This window comes from Anastrepha obliqua, chromosome 5 (genome assembly GCF_027943255.1).
Source record: "Anastrepha obliqua isolate idAnaObli1 chromosome 5, idAnaObli1_1.0, whole genome shotgun sequence".
Classification (NCBI taxonomy): Eukaryota; Metazoa; Arthropoda; class Insecta; order Diptera; family Tephritidae; genus Anastrepha; species Anastrepha obliqua.
The window spans coordinates 6794257-6816142 of record NC_072896.1 but is presented as its reverse complement, the minus strand read 5'-3'; the positions used below and the strand labels follow the sequence as shown (position 1 = coordinate 6816142).

General features: G+C 35.6%; 1 protein-coding gene across 1 annotated transcript; it reads right to left on the bottom strand.

Moving 5' to 3' along the window:
• Window positions 1-457: 457 nt before the first annotated feature.
• LOC129247339 (platelet binding protein GspB-like) lies at window positions 458-15522 on the bottom strand. Its single transcript, XM_054886446.1, has 3 exons — window positions 14417-15522; window positions 3590-4358; window positions 458-3522 (listed from the first exon to the last, which is right to left on the bottom strand). The coding sequence occupies exons 1-3, from the start codon at window positions 15305-15307 to the stop codon at window positions 752-754; spliced, it is 4431 nt and encodes a 1476-aa protein (XP_054742421.1). The 5' UTR covers window positions 15308-15522; the 3' UTR covers window positions 458-751.
• Window positions 15523-21886: the final 6364 nt, after the last annotated feature.

The window sequence follows — 21886 nt, the reverse complement described above, 5'->3', positions numbered from 1 at the left end:
TTTCATAGAACTCCTCACAAAAATAATACAACAAAGTAAATTTGCGAGAGATTTTATTTTTCATTTCGTTCTTTGAACAAAAATTATTATAAGTTTTTATTGATAACTCGTCACTACAAACGTTGGCCTACGATGTAAGTATTTTTTTATTCACATGCTTCGCTGCCAAAGATGAAAAGTTTACTATTAAAAAATACTAATGTACATTAATAATCAAACACATATTTTGGGCATAATTTAATTGTAAGTAATAATAGAATTAAATTTAATGAACAGAAAACTCACATTTTTCAACTTACGCATACCAGAATTCTTGTTTTAATATTACTCGTATATCTTCACAAAAATACTTTAAAAATATTACAAAACATGAAAATGAGCGAGAGAGAAATTCACTTAAATATAACAAAAAAAAATAATAATTATATAAAAATGTTAATTTAAGATCATGTGAGGATTAACTTAAATTAAATGTTTAGTCAAATCACAAAAAATAACTCTAACAAAAATTATGTTTGCCATGATATATTTTTAAGCTGCTTCATCTCTGTATACTTTGTTAATCACTTAAGCTTGCATCGACTCGTAAAATATTTGCTTATACATTCTGATTCGAAATTAGCTCCGTTTCGCTCTCTCTTTTCAAGTCTTCCATTGATTACTTTCCGCATTCTTAGTTCCTTTTATACCAAATCCTCTGTATGCATCCCAAGTTCTCTCCCATCCGTTTTCACCCCAGCACTTGTAGATATCACACAAAAGGGCCGGCAAAATAGATTTTTCTTTTGCTCGGTAATGGTTTCGTGCTCAAACCTGATCCCTCGATGAATTTCTCGAAGTTTGCTAAATTCTTCTTAATCTTCTTCGCTTTTGCATGGTGTTGAGTAACTGCTGGCAAAGGCGTTACCAGCGGTGAACTTTCATTAAACATGGGAAAAGTGCCTGCTTCACAGGTGACCGCATTTATGGCGGCCACTTTTTTAATTTTAGTGCTCTCAGTGCACGGCGCCGAGAGCTTCACCATCGTTGGCAGCATTTTCGTGTTAGCCACTACGCTTATCTCACTTTTCTCCTCAGCGCTCTCGTTGTCATGCTCACTACCACCGGTTAGTACATCAACTTTATCACCGGCAAGTGAGAATTCCTCATCCAAATTGTATTCGTCCGCTGCTGTCGCGATGCTCTCCCCATCTTCGCGTATGCCCGCGAGCATAGTACCGTTATTGAGTGCATCATTCAATTTAAGCAAATCGGGTTGCTGTGACGGTGTCTTGCCATACTCGGCATCCAAATTGTACCAATCGAATTCAGCCTGCAATGGCATATTTGAGGGAGTGCTTACCTCCAGTTTCTGATGCAATGTCGTTTTGGTGGCGACAGCTGGTTTTGTGGGCGTTGTGAATGTCAATCGTGCAGTGGGCGTGGTTGGTGAATTCGGTAAACTAATGCGTTTATTGATTTCGGCGAGTATATTCGGCATATGCTTGCGTTTGTATTGCAGTGGACTGGGAGTGTGTAGCTGCAGCTTGAGTGCACTGGTATCCGGACGATTCGGTGATTTTAGAGGCGTATTCAGGTAGTCTACAGTTGGTTTGCTAAGTGCTTTCGATGTGCCATTATTATTGTTGGTGGAGCTTAAGCCAGCCGTCTGTTGCTTTGTCGCTGAGGCGGTGTTGAGTATGGTCGCATTACGGGCATTTTGCAGCTTCATATTGGGTGTCTCTACTTTGGGTGACATTACTAGGTAATCGCTCGGTGGCAAGGAACGCTTCAGCGGTTGCTGCTGCTGCTGTTGTTGTGGGAACTTTGCCTGTTTTGGCGCTATAATCGCGGCGACATTGGGCAATTTTGGTACGTCAGCGAAAATTTCTTCGATTTCATCAGTCTTTTGCGAGACGGCGAAGGTCTCATCAGAATTCACAGTTGATACTTCTATGTCCAGTTCAGAGATGGGTACCTCAAGTGCAGAATTTGACTCTAAATCAACTTCCGATTCGGGCGCCTTATGCACATCGGCTACGATCTGCACACTTCTTATGCCAACATTCACCTCTGAAATGGAGCAGTAGTCCGGTTCTACTGCTGCATGGCCATCCTGGTGTAGATGTTCATCTGGCAGTTCATCGAGCTGCTGCAAGCATTTCTTAAACTTTAACAGATTTGCCGGCTTGGGTGGCAAGGCGGGTGGTATTTTTGGTACTTTTCCATCTGCGATCGCAATGGCGTTTGTGACATTAGACGCTGATGGCTTGGTGCTGGATTCCATGTCGACATAAAGGTTTGAAGAATTATGCTCAGAGCCTATCGGTTCGTATTCATTGCTGTAAATACTCTCGTAGTTAAGCGTTTCAAGGCGTTCATGTTCGGCGACTTCCATAAGCATGCCACCACGCGCAATTGCAGCCGTTGCCACACCGGCTTCAACTTTTGCTGCCACCGTATGTTGCGTGGCTTGTAGATAAAAACACATGGGATGATATTGCGTTAGGCTTGAGATCATTGAATCGCTCGTATCTTGCGAATCGTGTTCTGTATCGTCGTCAGCACCTTCCTCCTCTTCGTCGGTTTCATCGTTGCGTGGCACATGCACCATGCTGTTCTTGGTTGAGAAGTGTACGCGCTTGCGTGTTAATGTACCATTGTGTGATGGTTGCCCATCGCTAGAGCGACTATTGCTGCGTGAACTGCGGCGTCCACTCAGCGAACTACGGCGTGGCAAGTTCGCAGTGGATGTGGCATTGCTATAGCTCACCTGCAGGTTGTGAGATGTTTTGCTAATAGCGGATGACGCCTGGTTTGCGTGCTCCGTCACCGGCTCTTCCATGGACTGCTGCAGCAGTATCTGGCTGACGCATTCAAGCACCGGATTAACAGCGCCGTGGGTGGAGTATGATTTGGTTGTGACCGTTGTTGGCGCGATTTCCTCCTGATCGGAGGCGCTGGCATACCAATCGTCGGTGGATGTCTCGTACACTTGCTTGGGCGAAGCTTCGGAAAAATCGGTAGAGCGTCGCACTACAATCTTAATGCTGCGCCCACCCTCCTCCTCTGGCTCTTCGAAATCGTCATCTTGTGTGGGTGAAAATATGCCATCATCCTCTTCGATCTGTGGCGTAGGCGCTTTCGCACTATTTTTGCTGCAACTGCTCATGCTGCTACTCTTACTGCTACCACTACTTTTGCAGCTCAGTCGCGAGGCTGGCCGCATTGTGCCTTCCACTCCACTTTGCTCTGACTCGCGTTCACTCTCACCCTTCACGCCATGCATACGCTCGATGGTGCGTGAGTAGATATTCAGTTTTTCGTAGCTGGCTTGCGAGTCGTCGCGGCTGATTGTGCTTGTGTTCTCCTCCGAGTTGTTGTCCAATGCGGGATCGTCGATGTTCATCGCACGTGAGCGCATATAATCGCGAAAAGTGCCGGAGGTGCGTTTGCTGGTATAGCGTACACTGCGCCGGGCTCCGTAAAACGACGATGAGACTGTATCATCACTCGATGAGCCGTGCTCAGTGGTGTGGTCAACTGGAAGAGAGAAAGTACACACTTTATACATATACAAATCTGAAATTACACAACGTTCAACACTCACCATTTTTTCTCGTACCATCCTTCGGCGTATTCTGTGTCCAGCTCTCATTTATATCAATGTCATAAAATTGCTTCTTACAATTAATGCATTGCAAAGCTTCGAGCACCAAACAGTCTTCCAGCAATTGTTGATCGCTGTACGCCGCTAACGGCGCAGTTCCACGCTCCAGCGTTGTTTCCTTTGCTTTTCCGCTTCGCACTTCTCCTCCCTCACATTCTCCCTCAGTTTCGGGCTCACCATCTTCAACCACTCCTTCGTCACGCGCGTTCTCACCTTCTGTCTCGGTGATTTTCGTTAGCCGCTTACGTAAAGCACGATTCTGTTGCACTAAACGACATATTTCTGCGTCCTTCTCCAACAGACGCTGATTCACAGACTTCATATCCTTTTTCAGCTTGGACTCAAAACAAAGTAACGATTTGGCCACGCAGGCGAGCTCTTCGCCACGACGTCGTTTCTCTTTGGCCAGTTCGCGCTGTAGCAGTTTATTTTGCTGTTCATACTGTGAGATCATTGAAACGAGTTTGCGTCGTTGCGCACGCTCTGGAGTTAGTGGAAGTGCACCATTGGAATGGGCAGCATCGGCTGTAGAATCCGCCGGAATGGCGATTGGTGAACATTTTCTGCGTTCGCACATTAGTGCGCAATCACCAGACGAGGAGGCGGACGAAGTGCGCTGCAGGTCAATGGATTTGAGAGATATGGAGGTGGCTTTCGATGAGAGGGTTGACGATGCGGATGAGTTGGTCGACGACGAGTAGTCGGAAGCCTGGAAAAATAGAGACACGAAAAGATGACTTTTAGTTTTTAAACAAATGTAGGGAAGTTATCGAATACCCATTATATGGGAAAGTAGTAATAAATATTTATGTTCATTAAAATCACTGCAATTAAAAGTAAATATCTCTTGTTAAAACTTTATTCATGCTATTGAAAAATATCGCAAAAACAACAAAAATAGTGTGCTACATCATCATTAACTTTCGTTTGCCTATATTTTTATTCAATTAGTCTTTATTGATCACAGAACCCACTCTTGTACCACCCACGTTCCCGCACCCTGTCACTTCTCATCACAACACTAGTTTCCGCGGTTAAAGTGAATATGAGCAGATGGTACATAAACATATTAGATATGACATGGAAAGTTTTTACAGCAAAAGTAACCTTGTGCTTTTCTACGCCCACATGCGGTATTATCAGGAAAATCAAGTTAATTCGCACTGGAGGTGTAAGTGATTTATTTATGGGGCACTATTTGCTGTCACTCGCTAATGGTTTGAGTGGTTGTTCTAAGTATATTGCCCATATGAAATATTTGTTGTTTCATATGTTGCCATTTGTGTTAATACTCGCGGATCTATCACTCATCCGTAGCGTGTAACAAGTTATCAACGTTACTATTACCACATTAATGCATCCAAATGCTAAAATATTACCCCTTCAATTTAGGCTATTATCAATAAAAAATCGACAACAAGGAGTTACTTGTTTATACGCATACTCTTGTGGAGTGATTTGTGGCATTCAATGTATGCGCTGTCAAATTTGGCCCACAATGTTTTTCGCAATTATTTTCCACCGAACTGTGTGTCACCTCACCTTACGTAGCGTACTTACGTTTTTTTTTTGAAGAGGAAACGACTACGGGAAGAGGTAGAGGAGTCTTAGGTAGGTGAAATGGTTGAAGTACTACTCTGGCTCTGCCCAAGTAGCACTAAAGCGCGCGCCGTTTTGATACCTTATGGAACCTGCAACATGCAGATATCTACAGCCAGCGAGGGCTGTTATGTAATGGAGAAAATTGGTGGGATTTAGGTTGGCGCCCAAGGCAGTAGAAAAGTCTTAGTTTGAGCAACTTTTATAAGCCTCTAGCTTATCTTGAGTTTCTGTGGGAATTATGCCGATGAACGCTTAGCTCTTATTTGAATTTTGCCTCTATACGCGGGTCTATTAAAATACTAAGAACACCCTGCTAGAGTTTAACCTCAGGAAGTACAAGTAGTGAGCTTCCGTGCTGGCATTCTCATTTAATAATTTGATTTGATGATTGATAGGGGCTAGGGAACATTTAGATCTTCTTCTTTTTGATTGGCGCGATTTCTGCTTACGCGATTTCGGCCGATTTAATAAAGTGCACCTGTCGTTTCCTTTTCGTGCTAACCCGCGCCAATTGGACACAGCAAGTGAAGCCAAGTCCTTCTCCACCTGATCTTTCCAACGTAGAGGATGTCTTACTCTTACCCTGCTACCACCAGCTGGTACCGCGTCGAATACTTTTAGCGCCGGAGTGTTTGTACCCCTTCGGACGATATGAGCCAGCCAATGAAACCGCTAGATCTTTATTCAGCACAGTCGCAGCAATCAGTCATTTCAAAATGTGGGTGGAGTTTCTAAGACTTGGTGTACCAAAATAGATGCGGTGATTCTCTTGCAAGATGAGTGTCGGTTCAGTTATATTCAAGCCGTTTAATTTAATAGGATACAGTAACGCTGAGCTAAGCTTCAATAAATGCTTAAAGTCGGAGGATAATCTGATATTTATGGCACTCAACTCTACCAGTCGGGAAGTATGGACTTCTTTGAGGTAATTGTGGAGCATTATATGCAATAAAAAGCGCTCTATGCAATAAGAGGCAAGCGCAATTTTTTCTAAGCTGAAGTTGCTAAAAAAGGGTTTTGATCAACAAAGAGTCAGGCAGATTTCAATTTCTTAGCGATTCTTTCCAAAGAAGTTACTTGAATAATTGATTTCTCAAAAGTCCTAAAGACCTTTGTTAGTCAGAAAATATAGAAACAACAAAAAATCATTCGCGGCATTTGGTTCGTTTCAGCCAGTTTGGAGTGCTTCACATACCTCTTAAAAGTCTTCAAATTTCTTGCTTGCTGTATGGATGCGAAAGCTGGAATCGCTCAACAGCTGACAATAACGCATTGCATGTTTTTATAAATCGTTGCCTGAGGAGTATCTTAAAAATATTCTAGGGCAATGTTACCTCAAACGCGGGCTTATGCGGCAAAACATAACAAGGGAGATAAGGAAAAGAAAATGGTACTGAATTGGCCATGTCCTGCACAGACGTAGCGGATACCTAACAAGAACTGCCGTTGACTGGAACCCTTTTAGTAGCAAAGGCGCGATAGGCCAGCAAATACCTGGCGACGACTTCTAAATCTCGAAGTCCGCTCAATGTACCTGAGCTGGAGAGAAGTGAAAGCTTTGACGTACAACCGACTGGAGTAATTCTTGTTGAGGCCCTTTGTTCCTCTTGGAACCTTAGGATGCATACATGTATATTAAATGAAATTTAGGTTGTGTTTATGTGATTGTGCGTGTGTGATTTAAATAAAATATACAGTTCAAAAAATATATTAGCATAGTTGCACAGTGCGTTTCATAACTATAGCACAGGGACTTACTAACAAGTTTTGACAATTTATTCTTCTTATTTAATTTTAATATTTTTTTTTATGAAAATATAGTTTATTGTCTTACAAAAACCATATAAATTTAAGTTTCAAACTTGGCAAAAATTAAAAAAAAACAATCAAAAAAGTTCCTCAAAATTAAAACTTTTTAATCAGAATTTTTGCTACGCAGTTTAATAGCCCATTGAATTTTGATATGATGAGATGTAAGTTTGAAGTGGCTCAAAAATCGCGTAGAAGGAAAGCCGCAACACCAACAGCCTCATATAATATTTACTTATGTTTTATTGTACTCAGTATAGATATAAGAAATATTTATTAAGGGGTTATATACCTTGTGTTGGACTAAAAAATCGAAAAATTTTTTATGGCATATTCTAAAAGTACATCATCTTAAAAATATAAATTTAAAAAATCATAAAGATCGGAGCACTAGAACGTAAGTTACAGACCGTGGAAGCGCGCGACCTTTCTTGGAACGAGAAGTGCACGCAAAACTTAAGACGCGATTATCTCGAAGTTGTGTTTTTTGAAAATTACCGTCGCGGTGATCATTATTTATGAAAAACTATTGTATTTGACCGATTTGCATAAACTTTCTTTTTAATTATTCGAAGTTACAACCTCGTAAATCTGAAAGGTTCACTTTTTATGAATATTTGCATAGTTCGCTGAAATAAATTTTTGTTTTAATTTGTCAACCCCTCAAAAATCGTTTTCATAACGAGAAAAATTTCGTTTGGGTAAATAAACCGTTCAGATTCACTAAAAAACATTTTTCTACAATAATCATTTAATTTTTTTGATTTCAGTTGAGCTGCTCATGCGCTACCGTGATCACCGCAAGCCTCTTCTAAAAAACGGCGTTACGGGGGAGGGGCGATATCAACAATAAATAATAACATTTCTTAAAATAAAAACACCAAAATGAATTCTTCGAGAGTTACCATTCAGTATAATTAATATATGCCTCATTTGAATAAAAGTTCTAAAATATATTTAAAAAAAATTATGACAATCGTCCATTTTTTCGGGCTCACAAGGGTTCATAGAGTAAAATTTTTTTGGTAAAATTATAATATATTGGCGATATCGATATGCGACTCTCCAAGTTGGACGAGTGGGCAAAGAGGATCGGTATGTTGCTAAAATAAGAGTAGATAAAATATAATACCTCCGGTTCTTTCTGCTCTTCAAGTCAGCACACGCACACAATCACTCCTAAGTTACTGCTGACACAGAAAGTTTCGAAGCGTAGTAGTTGGAAGTTTCGCGTACCTAGGAAACTGTGTTATCACCGGAAGTTACTTTAATTTTTAAGTGCTCAGCTAATCTCGATGACACCGTCTATCGATATTGCATGGCGAAGAAGATGATATGAAGATGAAGAAGATCTTATTTGGTTCGATTTATTATTTTCTATTAAATAACCGTTTCGAAATCTGTGTGGCTTATAACCCTTTAATGTCGATTCGCAATTTTTTCCTTTTAAACTCAAAACACAATTTTTGAAAGTAATATTATAAAAGTAGTTCTGGTCCAAGTTCTACATTTAAACTAAAATTTTTACTGCTTCAAAAATAATATATTGTAATACTTTTATGTACATACATACATATGTATATGGCGAAAATGGCGTCAATGCGGTAATACACGCAGAATAGCGACTTAGGAAGCATTGAAACTCTTTAACCGAAAAAAAATTATGAAAATTATTTATAAATATCATATAATGAAATTTATTTGAGTTTTGAATTTGCAGTAACTCATTCTAATCTTATCGAAACGAGCTGAAGTTTTTATTCAATTCACAGATGTGCATAGCGTTTAAAGTATTACTTGTGCGAGTATACATCCAAAGGAATTATCAGCTAAATTTGCGTTACTAAGGTACTTACGTACGATTATTATTAAGAGTTATATGTACAAAAGTGTCTATTTATAGAAGACAAACGTATGCTATTCTGGGGAGTTTCTTGGACGTCAATGCAAGCCTACGAGTGTAGAGAAAATACCCTGGTAGCCGGTAAGGCCATGAAAACTGTGAACGGCTAACGATGAAAGGACCAAAAAGCCCTCATATGATGTTCTCTCCAAACATTGACGAACAGTCTTAGCTCTAAACGATAAATGGTTGTGAAAGCATGTGGAAAGATCAACCGACATTTGAGAGCTTTCATAGCGTTGTCGGAAATTGGAATTTAAAGACAAAAATGTAAGTGGATAGGTTACACTTTGCAAAAGAAAGTCAGCTGTAATGCAAACAAGATTAAGAAATTTAATTCGCGATCCAGCAGCGGATGAAATTTTACAAGTCCGAGTAAGGCGTAAAATAAGTCGAATTTTCGTAAGTCTGCCCAGCTCGGTTTCTATTTATTTGAAACTCTGAATTTGTGTATAGTGTGTTTTTAGGATCTTTTATTTCCTTCTCTGAATTTATTACAAAATGTGGAAATTTGAACCAAAAACGAATTGCTCTTTGACTTTTGCGCTTATATCGGGTGTTTTTTTAAGAGCGTGAGAACTTAAAATGATAATACTAAACAGAAATATTGTTGGAAGAATTTTTGTTTCTATTATAATCTGATAGATAATTTCATTGCATTAATTTTTTGAATTTGATATCCGGAATATGGCCGCCGCGGCTACGAGTTACATAGTCAATTCGATCAGTCCAACTTTCACCAACTTTTACCAATAAATCTGAATAATAAATCTAAAAGTGCCCAATTAGCAAAAAATGTAATGCAAACTACGATCATTTTGCTTCAACGAGCTATATTTTATAGGCCCCTAAGCCAAGATCCTTCGTAAAATTATCGCTGTAGTCAAAGGACAAAGGCCACCAAATTGAAAACGTCGGCGAAACGATATTTGAGCGTATTCTTTAACACTTCGCTCTAAGAACTTCGCGAATAGATTTATTTAACAGACTTTCAAAGTAAATTTTCACAATTTCGAGGTGTTTTTCTGGCGTTAAACGATTCATGATGACTTGCCAAGCCTTACTGAAGAGAAATGTCAACACAGTTTCACAAACCATCATTATCGGTATTCATAGTACTCATGCAGTTGAAAAAACACCCGGTATATTATAAAGCAAAATTGTTGCATATGGTATGACGCAGCATTAGTCCACAGGTGACCCATCTAGTACAAATTCATCGAAAGAAAATTAATTTTTTGTTTACTTTTGTTGGCCAAATCTCTTCAAAACTCAGGAAAATCGAGTAATCATCTATAGCTGCAACTGGTATAGAGAGATTGGCAAAAAAAAAAAGTTTTGCTACCCACTAAATTTGTTCTATGGCCAAAAAATCTAGTTACCTATAGTAGTTTTTAGTTTATAGCTTTTGCTTTTTTACTCGTGTCGCCAATGCTTTGAAAATTACCACTATTTCCATAGAAAATCTGGTACTACTAAGGACCAATAGGTTTATGTGCTGGATTTTAGCCAGTGAGGTCAATCTAACCTGCCATAGGAACAATGTAAAATCAGATCTCCTCGAAAAAAGTGCTGTAACTCCCTCCATTTTGCTCTGATGGGCCTGAAACTTGGATATATAACTTTTCAGGAAAAATGCACATAAAATACTTACAGCTTGATATTATTTCATCTCATCTATTAATTTCTCTTGAAAAATGTTAAAAAAATGCCAAAAATAAAAGAAAAAAAAGGAGATAAATATTTTTGTTTTTTGATTTTTAATTTTTTTTTTTAAGTTCTGGGAGTTTTCAGGGTCACTATAAAATATAGTTAAAAAATGGGGTTTTTCTTTTTTAATAAGGCATAGGCTATCACTTTTTCGAGGTTTGAGAAGGGAAATTAAAGGAGTCGATTGAATAATTCTTATAATTTTTTTTCAGGCCATCTTAATACAACACCAAAAATGTGTGAACATGGCCCGTGAGATTTTTGTTTTCAGTCGGTTGGTGTCAAATGTCATATTGCAGTTCAAACCATTAATTTATTGAAGATATATATATTGAATATATATATATAAGATTATCTCCACAAATGAATCTGTACACGAACATGTGATTTTAAGTCCCTGGACTATTTATTGTGACTACTGTTTTGAGAAGGCTGACCGTTTTGTATATTCTATTTCCGTTTTGTATAATTTATTCCTTTATAACCAATAATTGAAGTTGTATAATATCATAAAACCATTTTGCTCAAGTGAATATAAGTCTGCTCGGTAATGTCACTTAAGTTAGTACAACTACAATTTCACCAAACAAAGTGAACTGATTTGTTATTAAACAGCAGACTTTCGAATCACTTTCAAATGCGCACCACACAAAATCAATTTACTCACACTTAAAGGCCAGAGCAATTTCATATTCGCTTAAATGTGCCGATCTTAATTAACACTTGATATAGAAATAATGCGCGGCATATTACAATGAGACTCAGCGTTATTGCACAATAGTCGTCGCCGACTGCAAGTAAAACACTGAAAGCGAGTAAAGGTCTGCAAAAGATCTAACACTGTTGGCATTCTGGGCATACAGAGACAACAGGCAGTAAATGCTGCGATAAAATCTGATAAGCCATGCGCGCAATGAAGTTTGTACAGGTATGTATGAAAAAAGTACCTAACGTGTTTATGTGTGTGTGTGTGCGTAGATACGTGCATTCAAAAAGAATCCTTATCAACGTTGATTGCTTTGATAAGCAACCATGACACACACGTTTTAACCGAGTTTGCAAAACCGATATACACACATACATAACATATGCGGGCCACAAAGTTTTTATGTGACGTCACGCGCTTTATACTGTTTAATAGATAAAGCAAATTCACTTAAAAATAAACAAAAACTCATTTACTGGTCAAATTCATTTTACTGTCAACAGTGACGTGCCAAATTTGTGGCGTAGTGACCGAAGTGAATTAAAGTGCAAACACTTTAAAAAGTTTAAGCAAACAAAATTTGAGCTCTGTTCTTTGTATTAATTGAAAAAAAGTTTCGTAAAAAATCAAGACTTAAATGCGACGAAAATATGATCAGTTTAGTGGCGAATGTGTGAAAAATACCACACGCATACAGCCGAGCGCTTGTGTATATTTTTGGCATTAACGTTGCGCTAATGAAGTGATTATCACTTAAATGTGAAAAATTGTAAATATTTTTATTTACCAATTTTGCGCAAAGCCACCGAAATTTACCAAATTAAGTTGCATGATTTATTTTGGCGAATTTGGTAAATGCAGGTGAATTTTTTGATATTCTTTTAGTGTGTTTTTGTATTCATACATAAATTTATATAAATTACATGTTTAATTTTAAAAATTACATTCATACTTAAAAATTTATCATTTTCAAAGCAAGTTGCTTAGTAATCTTTAAGGGGACATTTTATTTTATTTTTATTTTTTTTCTCATGTTTTTTATTCATCCAGAAATTATGATATTAATAAACAAAAAATTTTTGGGTCACTGACGCCGATGCGACAATGCCCGCCGATTGAAAAGCCCCGCTGCGACCTTCCTGGAAGAATTGAGTGTACATCCGCCATTTTAAATGATTAAAATAAAAAGAAATTTATATTATTTTAATGTATAAATAAACTGTATGCCAATTTTGAAAAAAATATATTGACTTCTTCATTTTAAATAATTTTAATGAAAATCAGGGAAAATATGGCCGTTTACAGGTATCTGTTCCCTTAAGTTAGACAGCAAACCTGAAGTTGAAAAGTCATTAATCTTTCATCTTTCACCTTTTACCCCTTATCCCTTATCTTTTATCTGTTAAATTTAATATTTCATCTTTGGTCTTTTAGTTTTTCTCTTTCATCTTCTAATTTTTAGCGTTATGTTTATTTTGACGTGATAACGTCTTATAATTCGATTTAACAGGCTGCACGCACGAAAAAATGTGTCGTTACCTTGATCATGTGTCGTTACCTTGCTCATTGCCGTTACCTTGAATGAACGGAACGAACGACAAAGCAAACGAACGGCAACGTTCGACATCTTGCTCTCTCCTACTTAAGTGAGTGTATATGCGTATGTATATGCGCATATGTACATATATAAATTCACGTATTTGTATTTGCATATGCCTTCTTATTGATTATTATTAATTTGATTTACTTGAAGGATTTAAAATAAAACCAAGTTTGTTAATAATACCTGTTGTTTTAATGTTATTATTATTAATTATTTTGACGTGATAACGTCTTATAATTCTATGTAGACGGCTGCACGCACCAAAAAATGCGTCGTTATCTTGCTCATGCGTCGTTACCTTGCTTGAACAGCATGTTATGTTATGTTATGTTATGTTATGTTATGTTATGTTATGTTATGTTATGTTATGTTATGTTATGTTATGTTATGTTATGTTATGTTATGTTATGTTATGTTATGTTATGTTATGTTATGTTTTGTTATGTTATGTTATGTTATGTTATGGTATGTTATGTTATGTTATGTTATGTTATGTTATGTTATGTTAAAGTATATTATGTTATGTTAATGTTAACTCATTCTCTATATCCATACAAAATATCTATCAAACAAATAAAATTAAAATTTTCTTTTGAAAAATGCAACCATTCAATCAGTATTTTCTTATGACGTTATCACGTTAAACTATCGGCAGTAAACCGACTTTACAGACATCCTCTTTTTCGTTTTTATATTTTTTTCTTTCATCCCTTAACTATTTTCTTTAACCCTTCATGTTTTATCTTTGATATTTTATCCTTCATCTCTCATCTTTTATCTTTTATAATTTATCTTTCAAAATTTATATTTTATATTTCATCTTTTATCTCTCCCCATTCAGCTTTTAACTTTCATCTTTATATTTTATATTTTATATTTTATATTTTATATTTTATATTTTATATTTTATATTTTATATTTTATATTTTATATTTTATATTTTATATTTTATATTTTATATTTTATATTTTATATTTTATATTTTATATTTTATATTTTATATTTTATATTTTATATTTTATATTTTATATTTTATATTTTAATTATATTTCGCATTTTATCTTTTATCTTTTATTTTGCATCTTTCATATTTGTACTTTTACTTCTTATCATTTATATTTTATTATTCATCTCTAATTTTCTTCAGTTACCTTAACATTTTTTATCTTTTATCCTTTTATTTTGTTACTTTTAAACATTTTACCTTTAATTTTTTGACTTTTATATTTCATATTTTATCTCTTATCTTTTATTTTGCATCTCCTACCTCTTGCCTTTTACCTTTTAAAAATTTATCTTTTACATCAATCAATTATATTTTATCTTTAATATTTCATCTGTCTATAACGGTTTCTATATTATGTCCATAGTTTGGCAAATAGAATAATACAAATAAAAAGATTAAAGAAAAATATTGAAGCAAACTTTACTTACAACTTCATTTGTCGCCGCCGTTGTCGCCGCAGACGTAGCTGCATTGTCCGTCGCATTCTTGGAGCCACGACCGCCAAACGACAGTCGCTTGTATAAACTGTTCACCGGCGTTGTCACGTGACTGCCGCTACCTACATTCACATCGCTATTGAATTCTCCCGAACTTGCGCCACTCGACGGTGTTAGCAGCAAATCTTGTTCGCATTCCGACAGCTTTTGATAGTTTTGCAGCGTGGCGGGTGACTGTTCGTCTGGGGTGTTGGCGAGCAAGTTCTTCGAGTACTTGATCGTCATATCCGCTTCCGTGTTGCGTGTCGCCGCAAGCGTTACAGATGTGCTTGTTGTTGTGGTTGTTACTGCTTGCTTGCGCTGTGAACTTACATTCACCGGCTCATAGAATTCACCATCACAATTGCTACGATAGCTGCCCTGTAGGCAATTGAAACTTGTCAGCAGACCTTCGGAACTGTTGCTGTCGCCGCTGCCACCACCGCCACAACCACCAGGCGTTGAACGTTCGTGTATGGATGCGGTGCTGGTGAAAAAGGTACTGTTCGAGCCGCTTGTGTTTGTGGAATTTTGAAAGTTTTTATAATTTTTAATAGTTTCGTAGCCGCTGAGTAATTCGTTTTTAATGAATTTTTCAATGAAATTCGTTGGCGATTTAATGCCTTGCATGGAACTAAGTGAAGCGAAGAATTTGCCGCCACTCTCTGAGTGACCTGAGGTGGAACGGCGTTGCTTTTGACTGGTGATATTTGTGCAGTCGTTGTTAGTGTTGCTTATGTGTGCTGATGCACTTTTGTTGTTTACACTGGCGTCGCTGTTGTTGCTATACTCGTGTACTTGCTGTAGTCCATAGATTTGCGAGGAACCCAATAGGCCAAACATACCGATTGGCGCTGTGGACGGGCGCGGGTGAGATTTGAAGTAGCGTCTAAATTTTGGCCTTCTGCGGAGTTTTATCGTTGTAAATGTGCGTTATATATCTTTTAATCGAAGATATTGCTCTGAAAGTGGCCGAGTGGAATTTTGAGAGCATTGGAAAATATGCGTCTCACATGTTGTAGGGGCAGCACTGGATACTTCGTAGGAAATTAAAATGCCTAAAAAAGAAGTAAATAGATTTGATAAGCATAAATGCTAAAGATGTCATTTTATTAAAATTAAAATATAACTGCACGAGAAATTGCTTGCGAGCGAGAGCAAAACAATAATTTCTTAAATAAGATTTACTTTTAGCTTTTTCTCTATTGGCTATGCATGGTAATTAGGATTTAGGTAATTGGCTGCTTTAAATTCTTATTTTTGAACCCGTCGATTCTTCGAAGTATACCTGGTTAATTGTGTGAAAGATTACTACGCAAAGTTTGAAAACGATTAGCCTAGCAGATTTCGAGAGTGGCGTACAAGTTTTGGAAAAACGTTTTAAAGTAGAGCAGGTATATAAACCCAGCCTGATAACTTCATCAATTTTGCTATGATCGACTTGAAATTTTGACACAATATTCCTGAGGTTGAAAACTTCAACATTGTTAAAGAAAATTGTGCCAATACACAGTTTTGTACACAACAAAATCATCGAGATACGTCGGGAAAAAGTACAAGTATGGAGAAATGAGTAACCTCAGCGCCAAAAAAATAAGTTTGTAATATGCAACTCACAAAATTCATTTCTACTCTATACCTCACTGTTTTCTATCTCGACCCAGCGCCACTCTCCCTAAGGTATTTAACTACAAATGAAGATATATGGCTTCCTTGACGCACTCGGTCTCACGGCATTGCTTCCCAAAGGGTGGTCAGCCTAAGAGCACTATCAGCAGTTAAGAGAACTTTGATGTTTCTCAGTCGAATTTACTTAAAAACTATTCCAACACATAAACTATGAGAGCATTCTATAAAAAATAAATATGCCTGTAATCGATAGTTTTTATTGTAGGAACCAGAGAATGACCGAAAATCGATTTTTAAGGCCGAATCGAACTGAACTTCGTTCAAATTCGGTCGAAGGAGAACAGAGATCGATGCGAACAATCTCAAGATACCAAGCAATAAATAGGCAATGAATTTTTAAAAAGCCATTATTTTTATTTATGAAAAAATGATGAGTTTCAGGAATAAAGCTGATAATATAGCTATACTTGATGCAAGAGGAGACAGCGTCTTTTTTCAACAGAAAATGTAAGTTTTGATATCAGTTTTAAATAAATTTTACAAAAACATGAAGTTTATAAAATTTTTGAGAAAAAAGATTGTTACGAAATTTTTGGTTTTTTTGCTGAAGCCGAACCGCAGTGATATGAGCTTATGTGGCCGAACATGGCCAAAGCCGCAGCCGAAGTTCGGTTGTTTTCTGGTTTTACCTATTCGTGTGGCATAATTACATACATACATACCTACGTAGTGTACCCAAAATTATCAAAACACTAAGAGCATACATATATCTTCAAGGGAAGCTCACAGATTCTTTCTCTATTGAAACAGGTGTAAAACAAGGTGATGCCCTTTTTTGTAATTTGATGCAGCACTTCGTCGTAAAGGTAGTCAACAAAGGTGGTACCTTAACACGTTCCCTGTCCCAATACAAAAATGCAAAATTGACCGACAAGTCCAACAGGGTTTTTTGAATAATTTGTTTTTTTTTTGTAGTCATAGGATAGCTTTAGTAATAATAATAATTAAAAAAAACAAAAACGGATGTAGGGTATTTCTACCTGAAACACATATGGTCCATGAGCGTAGAGGGACATTTTTGCTTCTGCACGTTCATGAAACACATTTGGTTCATATACCCCCTGACGCACATATGGCTCAGGAACGTATCAGTGCATATCAGGCGCACGTTTACTGAACCATATGGGGCTCAGCGGACAGGGAACGTGTTAATTAAAACAACCCAAATATGTGCCTACGCAGATGACATCGCGAATCTCTCGAAAAGAAACCTTTTTAAAAATTAACAAAATTGCGAACGGTATTGGTCTGTTTATAAACGAGAGCATAACCAAATATTTGTTGAAGTGTAGGCCACACCGGTGCACAATTTTCATGTGGTAGCTGATACTTTTGAAGCATTGCAGCATTTTAAGTGCCTGGGAGTTATGTTCACAAGTAGCGGTGATTCGACTTTGCAGTCAGGGATCCCTTAAACGCCGTCAGCAAAACGTATTATGCCCACCTTAACTTGTTCAAGTCCCGGCTCTTGTCTAAAACTACAAAGCTAATTATGTACAAGAACCTTATCCGACCAATCTTAACGTATGGATGTGAGGTATGGATTCTTAAAGTTACTGACTGCACGCTGGTTGTTAGGATGGAAAGGAAAAATTTAAGAAATATTTTTGGCCCAATAAGGATGGATGATGTCCGGTGCAACTACAAACTAAACGATTTCACTCAAAACGAGACTGCTGTGCGTTTTGGTTAAAGTGCAGCCGTGACGAAAGCCATAGCTGGAAAGCTAATTGGCGTAAAGGCCGCATGCAGATCGAGAAACCGGTAGATAAACGTTCTCAAGGATTTGGGAATACGTAACTACAAAGCAAAAGCTCAAATCAACCGCTTTTGAAGAGCATTCTGAACGAAGCTTTGACGCCGCGGTATTGTAATGCTGTGAAAGAAAGAAGAGGTAGAGCATATCTATAAAAATTGCGCTTACTTATTTTTTTGTTTTGTTACATTCAGTTTTTTGTTTTTATTTTTTATTTCAAGTTTTTAATTTTCATATAAAAACCGCAGCAGCAGCAACTACATACATAGTTTGCTTTAGCATTCAAGTATGGATTTCCTCTGCATTGATAGCATTGATTGACATGTGCAGCACAGAGTTATGTACATATGTATGCGTATACTTAGCTTGTATTTATGCAAAATATACCACAAAAATGCAATTGCTATTGCAACTGATATGTAATGCTTTGTTGTGTGTATTTGCATTTGTTTTTTCAAACGGCACATACATACAAACATACAATTAGCACAACGTTATGTAAATTTCAATAAAAACGCAGTGCCAATAAAGATATTTAATCACCCGACATATACTTACAATTTTGTATTAAGTAACTGTGGTTAGTGTGTAACTGTCGCAAATGCACAGGCGCTCTACAATAACGACGCACATACATACATACGTACATTCAAATGTGTAGCAAACTAGCAAATGCTATTCAAAGCGAAGATTTGAAAACGTGCATCAGTTAAATTTATTTTTGAAAATAAAATAAATTGTTGAAGTTTTATTTTTTAGTTTATTATAATTTAATTTATCTTTATTAAAATAGCACAAGTTTGAATTTGTCTTTACTCTTCAAGGTGACTTTGAAGACTGCTTTTAACATTAAAAACTATACTTATTCAATTTATTTTAACAGTTAGATTTATACTTAAAATGAAGAGAGAAAGAGTTCCCCATTTACTATTACAACAATTACAACAATTAAATATATAACTTACATAGCTATAATAATTATTCCAGTTAGATAATGAAGAGAGCGAGAGCGAAAGGGGAAAGTTACTTATAATATATAACTCGCCTCTCCTTAAAGAATTCGAGTCTCGTCGAATCTTTTACAAATATAATATACAATCCGAAAATTTAATAGTTTCTTATAGTGATACAGATTTAAATCACACTTAACTAATAACTTGAAATATATTTAAGTTGTTTAGCGGTTTTTTTTCCAAGATAAATATTAAACTATATTAGCCATAAATATTCATTTCTTATTCTATAGTTTACATTTTAAAAAAATAAATATAGTGTGATTTAATATAAAAAAAATATTAACGAATAGTTTTCCATGTTTTGCTCTACAAATCCATTTCATTTTTTTTTTATTATTATTATTTTTTTTATTTATTTTTATTTTATTTTATAGACTTTAATGGGCGTCTAAATTGTGCAGTGTCTACTTTATTAGGGTTGCTGTGGTGGTATCTGTTAAATCTTTTAGCAGTTTTTTGTCTAATTGCAGTAGGATTTTTAATATATAAATTAGATTTTTGTAAATTAAGTGTAATATTTTCTCTTTTAATATTTTCTCTATCAATGGTTTTCTTTTTAATTGCTTCAGATCTTACCTTAACCTCTTTTAAATTTATGTGTAACTTATTTATAAAATCAATTGGTTTTAATTTAGTCGTGCTGTGAATTGTATTATTATAGAAATTAACTGCTTTTAGTACTAATTCTTCAGAGTCATTAATATTTTCAGCGTTTTTTAATATTCTTATATGCTCTAAGAGAGTCGAATGCATTCTTTCTACATCTGAATTTCCTGTGTGCGAATTCGGTGTTGTAAAATGAGTTTCTATATTATTTTCTTGACAGAACAACTTTATAAGTGCATTATTAAATTCATTATCCATAATAATTTTATCAGGTTTTCCTAAAAATGCGATTCGCTCTTCGATTTTAGTTTTAATTGTTACCATATTTTTGTCATTTAGTTTATGTGCCGTTCCTAATTTCGTAAATTTGTCTATTGTTGTCAAAAAACTAGTCTTTTGTATCTGAAAAATATCTATATGTACTATTTCATTTGGTTTTTCTGGTGTTGGAGTATGTTGTAATATTTTATTTATTGGTTTTCTGTCATATTTGTTTTCATTACATATTCTGCAGTTATTGCAATATCTATTTATAAATTTTAATAATTTAGGATTATAATAATTATCTTTTAATTCTTCGAAATTCTCCTGGATTCCTCTATGGTTACCTTTAATATGAATATCATCAATGATATTCAATAAAGATTCCTCGGATTCAATATCACTAGCAACTTTTGTACAATTTATGAAATTTATTTTATTGTTACTAGAAAATAATTCAATTAATTTGTTCTGTATTATATTATATTTATTATTGTCAAGCTCCGAGTATACCCCAATTTTTCCTCTTTTTATTTCACGTCTAAATAAATCATTCAAATAATGAGTATTATTTAAGTCATTCTCAGACACATATATTATTTTATATTTTTTAAAAAGTATTTCGGTTTCTTTATTTTTATTTTTAACTATTCTTATTTGCGTCCTATATTTATTAACAATTTTATTTATTCTAAAGAAATTAATATTTACATTTTCTTCCGTACTATGATTTACTTCAACTCTGCTCAAAAAATCAGCTACCTTATTCTCCTTTCCCTTAATATATTCAATATCGAGATCAAATTCATCTAATAATATTTTCCATCGGATGATTCTAGAATTGGGCTCTTTAAGTGAATAAAGCCATTTCAAAGGCTGATGATCAGTTTGAACTAGAAACTTTCGACCAAAAAGGTATGGACGGTAATATTTCACTGACCATACAATGGCTAATAATTCTTTTTCTAGCGTTGAGTAGTTTTTTTCATGTCCATTTAAAGTCCTACTGGCGTAACTTACTGGTTTGCCATCCTGGCTCAACACCGCGCCAATAGCAGCATTGCTTGCATCCGTGGTCAATACAAATTTTTTATTAAAGTCTGGATAGCATAATATTGGTGGATTTGTTAAAATTTTCTTCAATTTTTCGAAAGCGTCAATATAAGATTTGTCATTAATATCAATTTTACTATTTTTTTTTAAATATTTTATTATAGGGCTAGCAACAAAGGAATAGTTTCTAATGAATTTCCGGTAATATCCGGTTAAACCTAAAAACGATTTAATTTCTTTTACTGACTTTGGTAGCTCCAAGTTTTGTATTATATTAATTTTCTCGGGGTTGGGCTTTATCCCATTATTTGTTATGATATGACCAAGAAAGTTTGTTTCTTTCGATAAGAATCTACACTTATCTATTTGAACCTTTAAATTGTAGTCATTCAGTTTATTAAATACCTTTTGCAAGCTTTCTAAGTGTTCGGTTAGCGAGGTTGAAAAGACTAGTATATCATCCATATAAATTATACAAATTTTATTTATATAATCAGCCAAAATGTAGTTTAGCATTCGCTGAAATGTAGCGGGCGCGTTTTTGAGACCGAAGGGCATTCGAATGAACTCGAAGTGACCACGGGGCGTTGAAAAAGCCGTTTTCTCAATGTCGCTTTCCTCCATCAAAACCTGATGAAAGCCTTTCGCAAGGTCCAAGGACGAGAAATATTGCGCCTTACCTAACTTGTCAAATAATGACTCTATATTTGGCAGAGGAAATTTGTCATCCACAGTTATTTCATTTAGCTTCCTAAAGTCTATAACTAATCGCCATTTCTGCTGGTTCGAATTATCGGACTTCTTTTTAACAATCCACAAAGGGGAATTATAAGGCGATTTGCTGGGGCGTATTATATTTTCTTTTAACATTTCATTTATTTGCTTTTCTATTTCATTTTCTAAAATCTGTGGATGCCTATAATTCTTGCAGTATACTATTTTATTAGAAGTAGTTATTATTTTATGTTTTACACAGGTAGTTGTAGTTAAATTTTGGTTTTTAATATAAAACGTCTTTTTATTTTTATGTAAAAAATTTTC